This window comes from Motacilla alba, chromosome 5, assembly GCF_015832195.1.
Source record: "Motacilla alba alba isolate MOTALB_02 chromosome 5, Motacilla_alba_V1.0_pri, whole genome shotgun sequence".
Taxonomy (NCBI): domain Eukaryota; kingdom Metazoa; phylum Chordata; class Aves; order Passeriformes; family Motacillidae; genus Motacilla; species Motacilla alba.
This window is the reverse complement of record NC_052020.1, coordinates 26,816,376-26,832,594: the sequence shown is the minus strand read 5'-3', so window position 1 is coordinate 26,832,594 and position 16,219 is coordinate 26,816,376. Positions and strand designations below refer to the sequence as shown.

Sequence of the window (16,219 nt, the reverse complement as noted above, 5' to 3'; positions counted from 1 at the left end):
TGGCACGCCGGGAGCTGTAGTCCGCGGGCTGCACCGCCCCGGACTCGTCTCGCCGGCCGGGACGCGCGGTGCCCGTGGCGGGCAGGCGCGGTGACGCCCAGGTTTTCTGCTCCCCTCGTTTTGTTTTCGCCCCACTGTCTCACACCTGCCTGGGTTCCTCAAGGAGCTGCGCCGGACGAGTGTAAACAGCCACAGCAGGGTTTAAAGGGATGAAATTCGTAGCGAAGCTCTTCCCACCGCTTGGAGAACGACGAGGCGCTGCTCCCAGGCCTCGGGATCTCGTAAATGAATGGATCACTGTGTCCAGCTGAGAAGAGAGCACTTGGCGCTCAAATCTCATCTGCCACTCATGGGTTTAAACGAAGTCTCGACAAAGAGAGCCACTGGTCACTGTCATTGCAGCCTTTGGGGTTTCTTTCACGACTGTAGCTTCAACCTATGGGTAAACAGCCATCACTTACATAGCTGAAAGAGGCTGCAGGTCCAAAATAGAGGCACACACCTGCCAAGAAATGGCAGATTCACTGTCACAGACTGGAGCCATGGGAATGGGAGGGGAACGCCAGACAGAGATGGTCAGAGAAACCACTCGGTGAGGAAGGATGTAAGGGCAGTAGCGGCTCCAACCCCATGTTGGCTCATGGGGTGCTACAAGAAAATATTGCATTTCTTTTCATTGGCTGATTTAGATAATATGCAAAAATATTTTTGTTGTAGCATAGCCAGTGCACAGGCAATTTCTCTTCTAAAGTGACAAGAGTTTTCAGCTGGATGTTTGGATCAAATGCTAGTGGTTACTTCACCAGAGGAGGGACATGCACTGTTTTCCTTCAGTGGACATTGCACGTTGATAACCACTAATAGACAGCTATAAGGTGCCCTGTCCTTTGGTCCCCTGCTTCAGATTTAGACAAACAGTTTCAAAAGGGAGCTAAACTACAAAACTGGATACCCATGTAGAAGGCACTGATTGTGAGTTTACCTTTGAAGTATCATCATTTCACAAAACTGAGTCAACAGGCCCAATTACTGTGAAAATGAGGCATCAGTGCACTTTATAACACAAGGAGTGACTGAGGCCCTCTCAGAGTTAAAGTGTACTGCTGAAGTACTTCTGTTACACTAGACTGTACTATATATATATATATGTCTGTGTAGGCATATACATGATTTAATTATTTCTTTTATGCAGCTTAGTGATGATGAATGACTGAAGACATTAACTCTCTTCCCTGTTCTCTTTCATGCTGTTACAATAATGTATTTTCACTTGGTATTTTGCATAAAAGATTAATTTAAGAGGTTGACAAGACAGACTGACATCTGTAAGAATAAAGTTTTGGTGAACTAAATGTCTTCAGACTGAAAAAATCCTGAATAATGAATATAACTAATACATATGAGGTAAAAACTTTTAAATCTCACAGTGCTTTTATTCAGAGGAGTCAAGGAATGAGATCAATGAGTCTGGCATCTAAGGGATCTTCCTCTAAGTGCCTCTGTTTAGACTGGTAAAGTGACAGAGGGAGCAATTAAAGGATATGAGGAAGGGAAGAAAAAAATGCATATAAAATGTTTAGAATGCATAGTCTAGAAACAATGTGACCCCTGCAGCCTGAGGTGCTGCCTAACATTTTTGGGATGATTTCTCATGCTTGAAACACAAGACAATTGGCAGACAAAAGGAGCACCTCTTGATTTTGACCTTAATATTAAAAGCCATGTACTGCAATCTTCATTATTGGCTTGAGCACGAAATCCTGGAGTTAGCAGTGGGAACTGAAGAAAGTGAGCTGTGATCAGTATCTGGAAAAAGGATCTCACTTGCTTAACTGAAAGGCAGGAAGAGAATACAGGCACTAGGGGTGGGTAATTCTAGAATCCCATAGCAAAAGGAGTAAAGACAGGAAAGTAGCTACATTTACTGGATGCTTCTGCTGCTATTCTTCCTTGATTAAGAAGGATACAGAAGGCTACAGCTGATTTGTGTAAGAAGAATAAATGCAAAATACCCTATTTCTTTGGCTAAAAAACTGATTCATGTCTACATGAGCAAAGCCTTTGCAATGTTTCCTGTAAATAAAAACTTATTACAGCAGTACAAATCAGTCTGGGATTCACATTTCTTTTTTAAACTGAGCTGTTGTTGTCTGAGACAACAACACAGAGAAGATTCTGAAAATTTTTGTAATGCCCTTTCTCTTTTCCTTGGTTTTCTTAGGTATGCTTATAAATTATTTTAAATATTAACAGTAGTCAGTATTGTAGTTACTCAATTTGTATTAGTTTGAGGGAGATATGCCAGCTCTTTAGAATAAGCATTAATGAATAGAAAGTAAAAATGCTGTTTCTGGTGGGAAAAAAAAATAACATTCAAAATTGAAGTATTTCCTAAATTTCTTATTGCTAAAATATTTACCCTAACATATCATGTAAAGCAAGGTGATGAACAGGACCTTCGTTCCAATGCAGTTGTTGGCTGTTCAGTAGCACGTATGACATCAGCCAGATCGTTTTAATCTGCTTTATACTGAAGAAGTCATTCTACAGGTGGAGATTTTGTCATTGGACTCTTGTCTTTTGAGCACTTTTCTTTAAACAGTGGAACATACAACACATTTTGTTCCTTAGCTAGTCCAACATTTTTTAAATAGATTTACGCATGTGTTCATTTTGTGGTCTACTTCATAATAATCTGTAAGAGCACGTTCCTCTCATTCATAGTCACTTCCTCTTTCCACTTGCAACTCCTTGCCACCAGTGGCGTAACTACAGCAATTACTCTCGCATGTCATGTTGAAAATTGTCTCTCAATGCAGTCTAAATGCTGAGAGGAAGTCAGAGAAGCTACCAGTTATAGACCATGGCTAGGCCCAACAGCACAGTGACAACCTTTCGATGAGCATACAGCTGCCTAAGACACTAGTTCTCGCTCTTTTTGCAGTGTAAATCCTTAAGTCTTTTACAGCACACAGAACCTTCCGTGAAAACCAGCTGTATGCCGGGCTGCACCCAAACAATGCGGGAGGGGATTCTCTGCCTGCGGTACAGCCCGTCCGGACCACCGTCACGGGCGGGTCGCAGCTCAGCCTGGCCTGAGTGCCTGGCTGAGGTGGCCATGACGAATGACAGACGGGCAAGGCTCCGTGCCACCCACAGCCGGAGGCTTGCCGGGGCTTCCAGCCCGCCCTAGGCCCGACCGGCGGCACTTGGCCCCGACATGGCGGAGCTCCGAGCGGGGTCACGGCCCCGCGCCGCCCCCGCGCCAAAGATGGCGGCGGCGCGCATGCCCCGTGGCTCCCGGCCCTTCTGCCCGCCGCCGCTCTATGGTGGGCCGCGGTGCACGCCGGGCCGCTGGCGGAAGAGGCGGGTCACATGACCCCGCGCGGCGCGGCGGCAGCGGCTCGGCGCGGTGTGTTCGCGGCCTAGCGGGGCCTCAGCCGGCCCAGCGCCTCCCCCGCGCCATCCCCGCCCCGCTCCGCAGCCGAGGGTGAGAACCGAGGGGCTGCGGGGGGAAGAGGGAAGCAGGGAGGGAGGGCTCGCGGCGGTGGTGCCTCGGCCGCCCGCTGGGCGGAGGCGCGGCCGGGACCGGGCCGAGGTCGCTGGGCCGCGGCGGGCGCACGCTGGCGAGGCGGCTCGGGCCTGGACGGGGCGTGGAACGGGCGAGCGAGCGGCCTCGGGGCGGTGCTCGCGAGGGCCGTTCGCTTCCTTTCCCGCTGGGACGCGCGGGAGTCCATTCCGCCGGCCCCGGCGGGAGGTTCGGGAGCGGCGCCGCGGGAGGCGAGGGGAGCCCGTCGCACGCCCGGGACGAGGACCTGCGCGGAGCTTTGCTGGCGCCCGACGCTGCTCCCCGAGCCCGGCCGCCTTGGACTGTGGGTAGGATTTTTTACACGTCGGGGAAAACGATCATTCTAGGAAACGCGATATATTGCGACAAGGAAGTTATTGTCCTTAGTGTGGATTGGCGTGGTCATCTTAGAACACGTGCTAGCAGGTCGCGCGTGAAATAATCAAGAGTGATTCATCCGTGTCAGAAGCCGTTGTGATGTGCACACGGCATGTTTTTCTCATGATGTCTTTTTCCGTCGAAAAAAAAGATCTTTGTCTGCATGAAGGAGAGATTTTTGTTTCAACACAGGAAATGTCCTGAACACATCTAATGGTTTTGTTGTTTCTTTTTTTTAGATCGTTAATAGTCTTAGAGAAAGTTAGCTCTCAAAAGTTTTGTATTTCTTAGCCCATTCAGACTAAAATACACACACACGCTGAATTTTAGTCCTTCTTTTGTGTGGGGCAGGAAAGCATTACTTCAGGTATTGCATCAGCATTTATGGGGTGAGTTCAGAACGAATTAAAAGGAAGAATAGCAGAGTTTCTTACTTTCCCTGGGAAGGAGTGGCATTGATCAGAGTGCTTTGTGTTTGCTTGTTTCTCTTCCTCTGAGTGCTCATTCATGTAAGTGTTGTAATGCCACAGCCACGTTTATGTTTTGGGAAGAGTCAGTAGCCAAGTTAAAATGAAAAATCGCTTACTTCACTAACCAGGGCTTTATATGGGTGCAGAGGCGCAGAATTAGGAATTAAATCAAGTATCTTAAAGTTCTGATGACTTACCTAATGGACCCCTACTTAAAGGGCTTTTGGACTGAGGCTTTGGTTGGGTTAAACACATTGCTTTTTGTGTTGCTTCTTAATAACAGTGTGGGATGCACCTATCCCACAGCAATTACTAAACTCTTTCTAGATCACCTCTGAAAAACAAGTTAGAGCAAATACTAGTATTTTTGTTCTTAGCTTAGGAAATCTGTAATATATTTTATCTCTCCCCATGTCTGTTGTGTTTAACATTTAAATCTTGCTTTGCTTGCAGCAATTTTGGAGAAAACTGTAGGGGTCTGAGAAAGTGGTCATTTTCACTGAGAAACCAGTTGGCTTGGAATAGAAGATTTTTCTTTTAGGGAGCTTTTTTTGACGACAAGTAATAATACAAGCAGCACCTTTGTTGGGTGACAGACTAGGAGGTTGTTTTTATAACGGAATGGCTTAAATATCCACCCGTCGTGTGGAGACCACACAAGCGTGTGTGATAGTACAGACTTTACAGATGGGTTTGTTGCATGTGTTTTCTTCAGCCTGCACTGCTGTTATGTGCAACTTATTCTAGACTAAGGGCACAGACTTTTTGTGGTGCTGAAGAAATATTTTGGGAAAATATTGAAAGGAAGTTAAAATCAGATAAAATTAAACTAGATCAGCCATACTGTCACTGTTGCTATGACACCTCATGTATGTATTCCTAAAGCACGTGCAGTTCGTTTGTGCATTAAGAGTTGAGGGGTTTTGCAGACAGTTTTAACTTTGTTTGGTGTAGCAGTAGTAAGTATTGCAGCTGGTTGCTTCTTGGGGAACTTCAGTGCTTTGAAATGGGTAAAGATGTTTTGCAAATTTCTAAATGAAATTTCTGATGTGTAAACAGAGATACTAATATTAATCCTGTAACACTGGTAAATTATGACGCTGCCCTGAATAGATGATGGAATTGTCAATTTAAAATACATTCGTTACCAGCAATTTTTATTGAGTTTACTTTCTGCTTATGGCATATCCCTTCACCCCTATTAAAAAGAAATGGGGTCAGTAAAACAGAAGGTTAAAAGAATACTATGATTTAAAAAGAGATTACTGCATTAACAGTGCAGCCAGACCAGTACAATCTCAGTCCCCTCTTATTGGGACTTCCAGGAGTCAGAGATGATAAGGAAGAACAGGGCAGCAGTGTCTGGGTGATGGTGACCCTTGTTTCATAGTAGTTTTGAGCTCTGTGTGGACTCAGACACTTGATTCCAGCCCTAAGGCGAGCTCTCTGCGTTTGCTCAGTTGTAGATCAGAGCCAGCATGCTCCTAGTAGACAGAGCTCCATCCCAGCAGGGATCTCACCATGACAGAATTAACCAGTCTCAATGGATTTTACCGAACCTTAGAACCTATGGATATATCCCTGTACTCTCTCCAAGTTTCAGGAGATTGGTGCAGATTGCTCTGCATGTTGCTTGGTTCCACCAGGACTTAAGTCAGAAGTGCAGTGTAGAAAGCGGCTGAATGCCTTCTGGGCCAAAGTTGAACCTGGAATATTATAGCTGTGTTTATGTGGTACTTGCCTTAGTAGCTCAGGCTGGTTTTGAGCTGGGTCTGCATAGAGTAAGCTTAGGTGTTTTGCCATCCATTATATAATTAATCTGCAGCTTAGGGAAATGGCCCAAGGCTAATAAAATGTTTGCCTATGTTACTGTGTTCGCTTGGATCAAGGGTGTGCTCTTGAAGGAAGTCTCACAGTCATCATCACTTAGGAAGTTTATTTCATATTGGTTTGTGCTATTCCAGTGGATAAGCTGGATTCCTTTTGGATGAAAATATATTCAAAAATACACTCGTACCTACAAACTGGCATTTGTTTTAGTGGAGTGGGCCTCCCCAAAACACATAGTGTAGACATTAGAGTCTTAACTCCCATTCGTTTTGTTTAACAGACTCGTTCCTATTGTATTGCTTGCTGGCACAGACACAGCCTAAACTGACTGCACTTTGAGTCTGAGACCTGACATAAATCCATCATTTTGGGAGGTAAACATGTCGTTATTTCAGTATTTTGAGTGTTATCAGGCCAGTTGATCACTGCTTTTCTTTCTCCTGTATTTTTGTGATCACTGTAACATTCATACAAGTTAAACTCTTGCTTAGAGAGCTGCTAGTTAAACTGCAGCTGTCAAGAATGCTGCTTACATTCAGTTTCACTAGAGGCAATACTTCCATATGTCAGCTGTGGTTTTAAAAGTATGTCAGGACTTCTTAGTTTCTTACTTAGACATTTGAATAAATTGGGGAAGTTGGAAGATCACCATGTACATTCCTGAGATCACAGTAAATGTATCAGAAATTGATCACTGAACTGTACTGGCAGGATAGGAGGATAGTCTGCAGAGAAGTTCAAGGTGCTGTTCCTGAGATGTCTGCAAGTGTATTTGACATAGATCCAGCTTAGCATCTCCTAAATTTTCATACCTAACCTTTGATTTGTAGTTGCTTAGAAATTTGATGCAGAGCCCCTCTGAATGTTGAAAGAGGATCTGCGTTTTTCGTGTGTTCTCTAGCTCCTGACAGAGAAGAATGTGTTGTGCAGTTCCCTTCATTGTAGCATCTTGGATGCATCTTCCTCCCTCGTCCCTCTCACTTCTCCAGTGAGCAGTTTCACTCCTGATATCTCAATCCTCGCAGCTTTCATAACAGAAACAGAATTAAACTGTTCTCTCTGCTGCTTTCACATTAGCAGTTGCACAGAGTAGTGAGGAAACCAAGGCTTTACTTAGTTCTAGTTTTGATCTTAAATGCCACAGGCAGTAAGAGTTGCTAGGATTGGTCCATGTAAGAATTAATTTAAGTCAGTGACAGAGCAGCTTTCTAGCTGCTGTGAAAATAATTGTACAGATAGGGGGGGTGGGGATAGAAAGAAGGAAGTGCTTTGAAATTGGCTGTTGAAGCCCTGTGTGCAACATGTTGTAGCCCTGTGTGTAACAGTGTGTTCCACATCGTCTGCCCAAAAGATTGAAAGACTGAGTTTGTTCTCTTCTTACTGCCTTTCTCCTTTTACGCAGCAACAGTAACTTCGTTGACTGCTAAATCTTTGGTTTTTTAATTTACATTATGAAAAAAAAAAAAAAACCAACCACACAGTTCCTTCTCTGTGCATATTTAAGATCCACTTAAATGGTATGGTATGTTTCAGCATCTTTTAATTCAAAGAACTGATGCGCTTCTTAGTCCCCAGGCTTTTTTGTTGGCATCTCCAAAATGATGGCTCAGATAAAGTGCTTATCAGAGCGAGAGAAGGGATTGCATCTACAGACAGCCTGGAAAATTACTTCCCCAGTTATATGTTTTACAGACCACACATTAACATCGTGTGGACCTCTGATGGTGCAACTCTGTTGTAGCCTGTTTAGAACCATTTCAGACCCAGTAGCTTATTGTTTATACCATCTGCCCCAAAACAGCTTTGAATTTTATCCAGTTGTTTATCAGCTTGAAGTGTAGATAAGAACTGGGAGCCTTAAAGATCTTAATTTTGTGGATTTTCTGTTGGGTTTTTTTTGTGTGTGTGTGTGTGTGTGTGAAAGTTTCAAGTAATGATACCAAGGCTGATAAGGGAGTTCTGTTCCCTTCCGTACCGTACAAGTTCCAGATTCCAGATGAATGTCAGCTGATGTACATGTAGTCTGAGGAGACAATAAGCAACTTTTTAAAAAATAAAATGGCATACATATTTGCTGCTTTTCTTTGCCTATACAGTTTTAAAAATTCAGGAATTGTAGAAAGGAAATGTGTTCTCAGGCATATGGATTCTAAAAGGGAGGGGACATTTTATGTTTATTAGATCACATAAAAGCTTTATTGAACTGTTGGAAAAATGTTGGCATTTGCTCTCTTATTTCTTCTGCCATCTTAGACCTTGTGTCACAGGAGAGTTCATTGTTTTGCTTGGTGATATATTGATAAATGCTCTTAGGGGTCAATGCCACATACCTCGTGTAATTGATGTAGGTGTAAATGTTTCCTTGGATGAATTATGTGATAGGGTTATATATGTGTTCTTAGACCAGAACAAGTAAGTTCTGGTATTAGAAGGTATCACCAAATACATCTGGGTTTCTCTTTCATCCTCTCCAGTCTGCTATATGTGTTTGTCTCTTATAGTTGTTTCCACAATCTGAGGGAATAAAGTTTTTCTGTGGTTTTGTTATTAGAATTTTTTACATTTTTCAGATGTACCTGCTATTATGGTAGAGTACTGATACTGTCTTTTACTTCTAATATTGAAGACTAATGGCTTGCTCTTGAACAAGTCTGGAAGGTACATCTGTCTCCAGTAAAGCTGGTTTTCCATTCCCTGTGTGTTCAGTGCCATTGTGTTCCTGGCTCGAAGAAAGCATGTTATAATCTACAGTTCTGTTGTATGTATCAGAATTTTGCTGACCATAATTTGTTTCTCCAGACAGCCTTTCTGTTTTGACTCATGGTTGCCTGTTTGGAAAGCAGTTGCAGTGCAGATCTGTCACCGTAGGTTGCAGGGCAGTCTGTAGAGTCCAATGAGAAACGCAAACGTTTCTGCCGACAGTTTACTGGGTTCTTGTCACTTGTGATACTGTGTCTTCATGATTCATTTCCACATGATCCACTGTCTGTGAACTTCTCCAGTGCTTCCTCACTGCAGTGTGAATGTAGGTATATGCAGTAATATTGTGACCAGTTTTAGTTTTTTTAGAACTGAGGGCCAGCCTTCCATGAGGACTTGACTGTGTAAGGTTACTGAAACAATACTGGAAGCAAGAATGCATGCCTTAGTTGTATTAAGGGTGATCGTGAGTGTTTTATGACTGGATGGTCTCTGTTTCGGCATCAGTAATGTGCATGTAAAATAATAATCTGAATAGAAAATGGTGTTTGAAATGATCTTTACTCTCTATGGGAGCATGTTGACCCTCAGCTCATGGGCTAATGTCCAAGTTGTGCTCTAGGAGACTGGTGGACTGGGAAGTTAAAAATAGATCACAGAACCCTCTTTCAAGCTTTTAACTCATTCTCTGCTGGGATTTGAGAATCTCCCCAAAGTCATCTCAAATACAACTCCCATTAGTGCTGAGCATTACAAATGTCCCACTTCTTTCTGGTGTCTTGTTCTACAGTTGTATTGTGTGTGATCATGTCTTGTACAACAGAACTACTTGCTTTATTGAAAATGTGCTAAAAGATCAGTTTTGCTTTCTAGTACTGCAAAGATAGCTTTATTTTAAAGAAACTATACAATCTGTTAAATGCTCTTTATTGGTATGAGGAGTCAGATATAGCTTTGTTTTTCACTTCATTCTGAAACACTTCCTTAGAAGTGCTGTTTTTAATTGAGAAAAAAGACTTCTATTATATCTCTAACATAATGAACAGCTGGGGGAAAGAAAAAATGTTTTATTTTGTTTATTTTGTAGTTGAATGTCCATAAAAATTTTTTAAATAATTATGGACATTTACCACTTCACTGCTTTTGTAATTCACGTTTGGGAACTGACTAGTGCCAGTTTTCTTTTTGTCATTTTTACAGCTTGTGACTGCAAGAATGTCTTTTCCACCTCATTTGAATCGCCCTCCTATGGGAATCCCAACGCTTCCCCCTGGGATCCCACCTCCACAGTTTCCTGGTTTTCCTCCACCTGTACCTCCTGGTAAGATATATTAATATATGGAAGTATTGTAGAATTTAATTTCTTTATATTGTTCTGAATTCCTTTAAAAGCCAGTAACTTTTGTAAATAATATATCTTGGTGACTCTGGTTTGTGTACATTGGAGTTGAGTTTCTAGTTTCCCCACAGATCATGTCATGTGAGCAAGCTCCTTTTGGTCTTCCAAAAATTGTTTACTTTTGACCAGAAATGAAATACTGGACTTCCTTGACCCTTTATTCAAGACTGAAGTTGAAGCTGATTTCTGTTTATATTAGGTGTTCCAAAACCACTGTTTTGACAGTAATCCATCGTAATAGCCTTTGGAAACTCTTGGGTACACTGAGTACGTGTAATGTGAAAATAGAGGAGTAACTTTCAGAGAAGGTTCAACTTGTTGTTTTTCTCCATTTTAATGTCTCACTTTCTTTTATTTTCCTTCTTATATTCATTCCTCCAAACATCTTTCAAATTTACAGTTAGCGTTATCATTTCTTCTGATCTTCCCAAAATTTTTCTTACCCTTTTTCCTTTGCTCATCTGTAAGATCAGCCTCTGTTTTTTGAGTTGAGATTTTAACTTATTGGTCTGGAACAGCTTGCTTTCTGTACATTGTGAGTATACATAATGATGATTCAAGGTAGGAAACCATGGAGCAAGTGGGAGAGGGGAAAACATCAGAGAATTACCTCCTCAGAATTCATCTCAAGAGCTGCAGAAAATAAACTCCTGTCTATAGTGTCTTAAACTGTGTTGTACAGGAGTGTTTTATAGGTGATGGAGGCAATCAAAAAACAGATGATGGAACTACAAAAATATTTCTGCACATCATTTATCAGGCTAATTTTTACTTGCATTAATTTTTCTAAACATTTTTCTTGAGAACCATGAGATGTTACCTATTTTCTGATAAAGGCAGAGTTCTTGCTTAGGTAGCTTCCTGCCATCAAAAAATTCAGATTGAATTTTAAAATCATACCTCTTACTTTTCCTATCATCAGTTTGTGTATACTAGTGTATGAAACACCAGATACTTGAAATTTTTTTTCTGAAATATATTTTAAAATGCCTGTTATAATTTTTGGCTCTGAATATTTTGCTTTTTAGCATGTGTGACAAAGATCTTTTTGTTCTCTTGTGTTTAAATAGTCTCATTTTAGTATTAGGAATCTGAATGGTATGTAGAGTGGAGAAGACTGGTATTAGGTGAGAATAAAACTTTTGTGTGCATAAGAGAAACATGATTTGCTTGCCTGTGCAGACAACATATTTTGACTTGTAGAGGATATGGATCTCACTTCTTAGTATAAGCACATCAGAGCTGAAAATGCCACAGAGATTTTATGCAATCTGCTCTGACTTTAGTCCACATGTAAGATCACAATTTTAGTGACTTACAATATTATCTTTAGCTAGCTGTTTGGTCAAAAATTCTTGTCCTAGTTACCTCAGCCTGTAATTTTTTTGAAGAATTTCAGCTGGAGTAGTTTGCTTGCATAATAATGAAGTTAGGAAAGGTGATTTGCTTTGCGTAAAAATGCAGTTGCTAAAAACAGGAAGTTCTAGCATTTCCCAATATGAGCGTGGAAGATTTGATAAGGAGATGATTCTCATAAATCTCTGAAGACATTAAGGTGTAAAGAGCCCCATTTTGCATGTCAGAAATGCTATAGTAGGTCAGACCTGCAGTCCATATAGGCTGATGCATTGTCTGGGCAGTGGGACCAGAAGGCAGTATTTAGGGTGGGCATGTATCCCTATCTGAGTCTGTTGCTTCATACACTGGTAGTGTTGGGGATCTTAGAGTATGATCTTCTGGTTGTTCTTTGTCTTTTTCTGGGCCTGTCATTTATGAACATTTTGAAATTTTTACTCTGGTTATCTCTGTCACCTCTTAAACCAAATTTGAAAAGTTCATTAGGTGCAGTGAAAAGTGCTACTCTCTTACTCTTAAGTCTGTCTTTAAACTCACTGCCTACTCAGTGTCTCCCTCCTGCCCCAGTTCTTATGTCAGAGTTGGGTGAGTTGAGTTTAGTGGTTCTGTACACCTCAGCCACGGTCCATGCCTTGCAAACCTCCACACTTGAAGAGTCTCAGAGTGTGCAGCTTTTCCTCGTAAAGCAGCTGCTTCACCAGTGAAGTCATGTAGGTGTTGTTCTGTGAGGCTGGGCAGCCTTGGGTTGCAGAGACCAGGTCTGTAGGCCTTAGTCAAAACTGTAGGTGCACCAAGCTTTTGTGTAGCAGCTAAATGATGCCTTTGTTTCCTGACGATGGCCAGTACTTCAGTGGATTTTTGTGGCTTCTGCTGAACATTGGGCAGATAGTTTCATATCAGTGATAACACAAGTGTGTTTGCTGAGCTGTAACTTTAAAAGCCATTGTAATAATGATATTAATTATAGGGCTGCACAACCAGTCTTGCTTGGGAGTAGTTGCTACAGCCTGTGAGATGCTGTGCTGTATTAAAACAGAGAACATGGGAGAGCAATATAGTTTTGATTGTCTAAATGATTTGGAGGAATAAGAGGTAGTATGACCTTAATATGAAGGGACTGAGGAAGAGAATTGTGAGCTGGAGAAAACAAAAACATAAAGCAAAACCAGAGTGGATGAGGAAAAAACTGGAAAGGATGTCTGAGGAGAGAAGTGTTTTAAGACTAAACACTGGAGAAAGTGGGGGAACAAGTCCAGGGGCAGTAGGTTGCAGAAGTTTGTTTAGGATTTTCTGAATACAACAGTAAGGGAAGGATTGAGAGGGGAAAAACAATGGAAGTCTGCAGAATGAAAAAAAAAAACAAACAAGAGAGATGTAGGATTCCTGTGAAGAACATGAGATTGACCTCGCTGTTCTCAAGTCTCAATGTGTCTGCTGACAAACAAGTAGTTTTGATGAAATCCATTCACTTAATATAGTTAACCTCTAGCAGCTGGCATGTAAAGATAAAGAGCCTTTCTTATGATCAAATATTGGCTCATGAAAGTGTTTAAAGCTGCCAGTGAATTAGGTAGTGTTAAAGAGGTATTGCATGGTTTAATCTGATTAAATATTAATTTAAATTATTTAGTATTAACTAATGAATATTATTAAAATTCTGAATTGTTCTAAATTAGGTGTTGATAGGAGAGAGAGAGACTGCCAAGTGAAGTATTCAGCAGCTTCTCAGTAGTTTTTTATGCTGCCTTTATTAAGCTATTCCATAAATAGTGGCATGAAGCCTGATTCCATTCTCTACAGGACCTCATCCCTAAAGCCATGTGCAAAAACCATTGTGCTGTCAGAATTGTGTAAGCTGGGAATGCGATCATCTGTAGGGCATCAGCTGCCTTTGCTCTCAGGAATTCCCTGCCTTGTTTATTACCCCACTGTCTTCTAGAACAATATTGTGGCTTGAATATGCTCTGAAAATAGATTTGTGTGTGACAAAGTTGAAATAGTAATACCAAAAAGTGACCAGGATGCCTATGGTATATCTATTTCCTTGGAATGCTTGAGGAATTACTGGTAATCAGTACTGTGAAATTCTTATTTGACCAAAATGTTTGAAAATCATGTCTGTAATGATTCCACTTATATTCATCTGTTCTCAACGGGGCAGACTAATATTAATGTATTGTCTTTTTCAGGGACCCCTATGATTCCTGTACCAATGGGCATCATGGCTCCTGCTCCAACTGTAAGTATTACAGGAGGGATGAGATTATAGCCAAATAAAATTGAGAGTAAAACTTAGTATATGTCAACAGTGGTTTTGTTTTGCTCTATTCTGTCAGAATTCTACTATGAAAGAAGATGCTTAATTTCAAATGCAGCTATAATGCAAATGTTATGCTAATTCCTCACCTAGACAAAGTTTGACGTAATGTCTGGAGCCACCAGCTGCAGAGGTGAAGCAGTTATTGTTCTTGCGAGAAGACATACTTCTCTCAAATACAGTAAACACAATAGAGTGAAAGGCTTTGTCTTTGGATCATGTGTGCTCTTCCTGTGCAGTACAGTTAGATCAGGGAGATTCCAGGTCTCTTACTCTGGAGTTCGTAGCCCTGACATAGTACCCTGGAGGCGTTACCTCATCCAGGTTTATAAGGCCATCACGCAGCACTGCTAGGTTGTCCAAAAACATGTGATTTGACAGTCTTAAAGATAAGCTTGCTGTCTCCATGTTGCTCTTTGCTTCTCCATGGGAAAGGAAATAGTTGCATGTAATATTTATCTGAGGAAAAACAAATGAAAGATTTCTTTGTCTGTCTTACAAATTTCAAGTTGGAGGGGAGGTTTATGGGTTTTGGGTGGAAAAATGCGCTTTAAAATATAAACATTACTTCTTGACTTCAAGGTGAGTTCCCATTGGTGTGGTTTTGCGGAAGTGAAATCTCCCCAAAATACAGAATTTTTGGATAGCTTGTGTTATCTCCTACTGAAGGGTATGTTCATGGTAACCGGTTTGTTCAGGACAGAGATACTGAAACAAATTGATGACTCAATTTTGTGATTAGAATAACTTTTACTAAGTGACACTTCTAGAAAGGTGATCTGAGAAGAGAGACTATGCATAAGAACTGTTAATTCTTAGGTGAAAGAAGTGTAGCAAAATGGAGCAGATGATCCTGCCTATCTTTGTACAGTTAATTTACAGATGTTTGCTCCTTAACCTAAAGAGGCTTTGCGTTTTGTGTTTATTACATAAAGCAGTAGTGTTTATTCACTGTGTGGAAGCTTTAAGATCATTTGTCATGTGTCCATTGAAGCCTTGGAGCCAGAGTTACTTTTCTATTCATGGCTTGGTTTTTACACTAGCTAAGGTAATTCAACTTTTACATTTAGGTAAGGTAATTCAACTTCCAGTGACTCAAATGTTGCAAACTTGTTATTTGTAGGAGAAATGATACCTAATGTTACTGTATGCTCACCTTGGGACCTCCAGTGGCTGTGTTCGGTTATCTTTTGTTATCTTCCTTTGCCAGAAAATGGCCATCTTTTTGTGTGTTGTAGAAAGTATTTAAGCCTGAACTGCTTATTGGTGTCTTACTCCATAAGCCTAACTGAGGTTCATATGAAAATTCAAATTTGAAATAAGTGTGCATCCCTAAGTCTCATGTCTTATCAATTTAAAAATAAACCGAACCAGTCTAATGCTTCATTTTACAACTTCTCCTCCTCTTTATAGGTGTTAGTTCCTACCACAGTGTCTATGGTTGGAAAACATTTGGGAGTCAGAAAAGATCATCCTGGCTTAAAGAACAAAGAAAATGATGAAAACTGCGGTCCCACTACTACTGTTTTTGTAGGCAACATTTCAGAGAAGGCCTCAGACATGCTCATACGGCAGCTTCTAGCAGTAAGTACAGCGGACTGTTGTTAAATTTCATCCCTGGCTGATGAATAAAGGACCCACAAGCAATGTATTAAACTTAAAACAGAGCTATTCCCACTCACTGGAGTAGCAGCCCACTATGCCTGAATCCAATAATGGAGAGTACCACTTTTTTACACTATAGATGTCTGTGAATATAGACGTATTTTATTTTTAGTAGAGTTTACCCTGTGTTAATTTTATAATATTTTGCAAAAAGTTACATTTTTGTAATGTTTTGAATATAATAATTAATGATACTTCTCTTAATTGCAGAAATGTGGTTTGGTTTTGAGTTGGAAGAGAGTGCAAGGGGCATCTGGAAAACTTCAAGGTAACTGTTCATGATTTTCAAAATCTCTAGATATACTCTTATTTTTATTAGCTGGCAGCATTTTAATATCGTGACACATGGCTGTTCTTAAAAATTTTACATTTTAAGATGCTGTAATATGATAGCTGCGAAATGCTTTCTAGTAAAGGGCTAGTATTTTCTGGAATTGAGAATAAAATGCTATAATTGAGAATGGTTAAATGGAAAAATGTCTTGGGAGCCTAGTTTGCTTACCTTTCTTTTCTGAGACTGAATGATTTTATAGACT

At 40.9% G+C, this 16,219-nt stretch overlaps 1 protein-coding gene across 4 annotated transcripts in view; it reads left to right on the top strand.

Annotated features, from left to right (window-relative positions):
- The first annotated feature begins 3,342 nt into the window (after nt 1-3,342).
- RBM25 (RNA binding motif protein 25) overlaps nt 3,343-16,219 on the top strand; it is a 33,043-nt gene continuing 20,166 nt past the window's right edge. For 2 of the 4 annotated variants that reach the window (XM_038137261.1, XM_038137258.1), the window contains exons 1-5: nt 3,343-3,490; nt 10,147-10,267; nt 13,891-13,940; nt 15,432-15,602; nt 15,894-15,951. In XM_038137261.1, coding sequence (XP_037993189.1) covers nt 10,162-10,267; nt 13,891-13,940; nt 15,432-15,602; nt 15,894-15,951 — 385 coding nt within the window. In that variant the 5' untranslated portion in view covers nt 3,343-3,490; nt 10,147-10,161. The other 2 variants (XM_038137259.1, XM_038137260.1) reach the window with 2 other exon arrangements.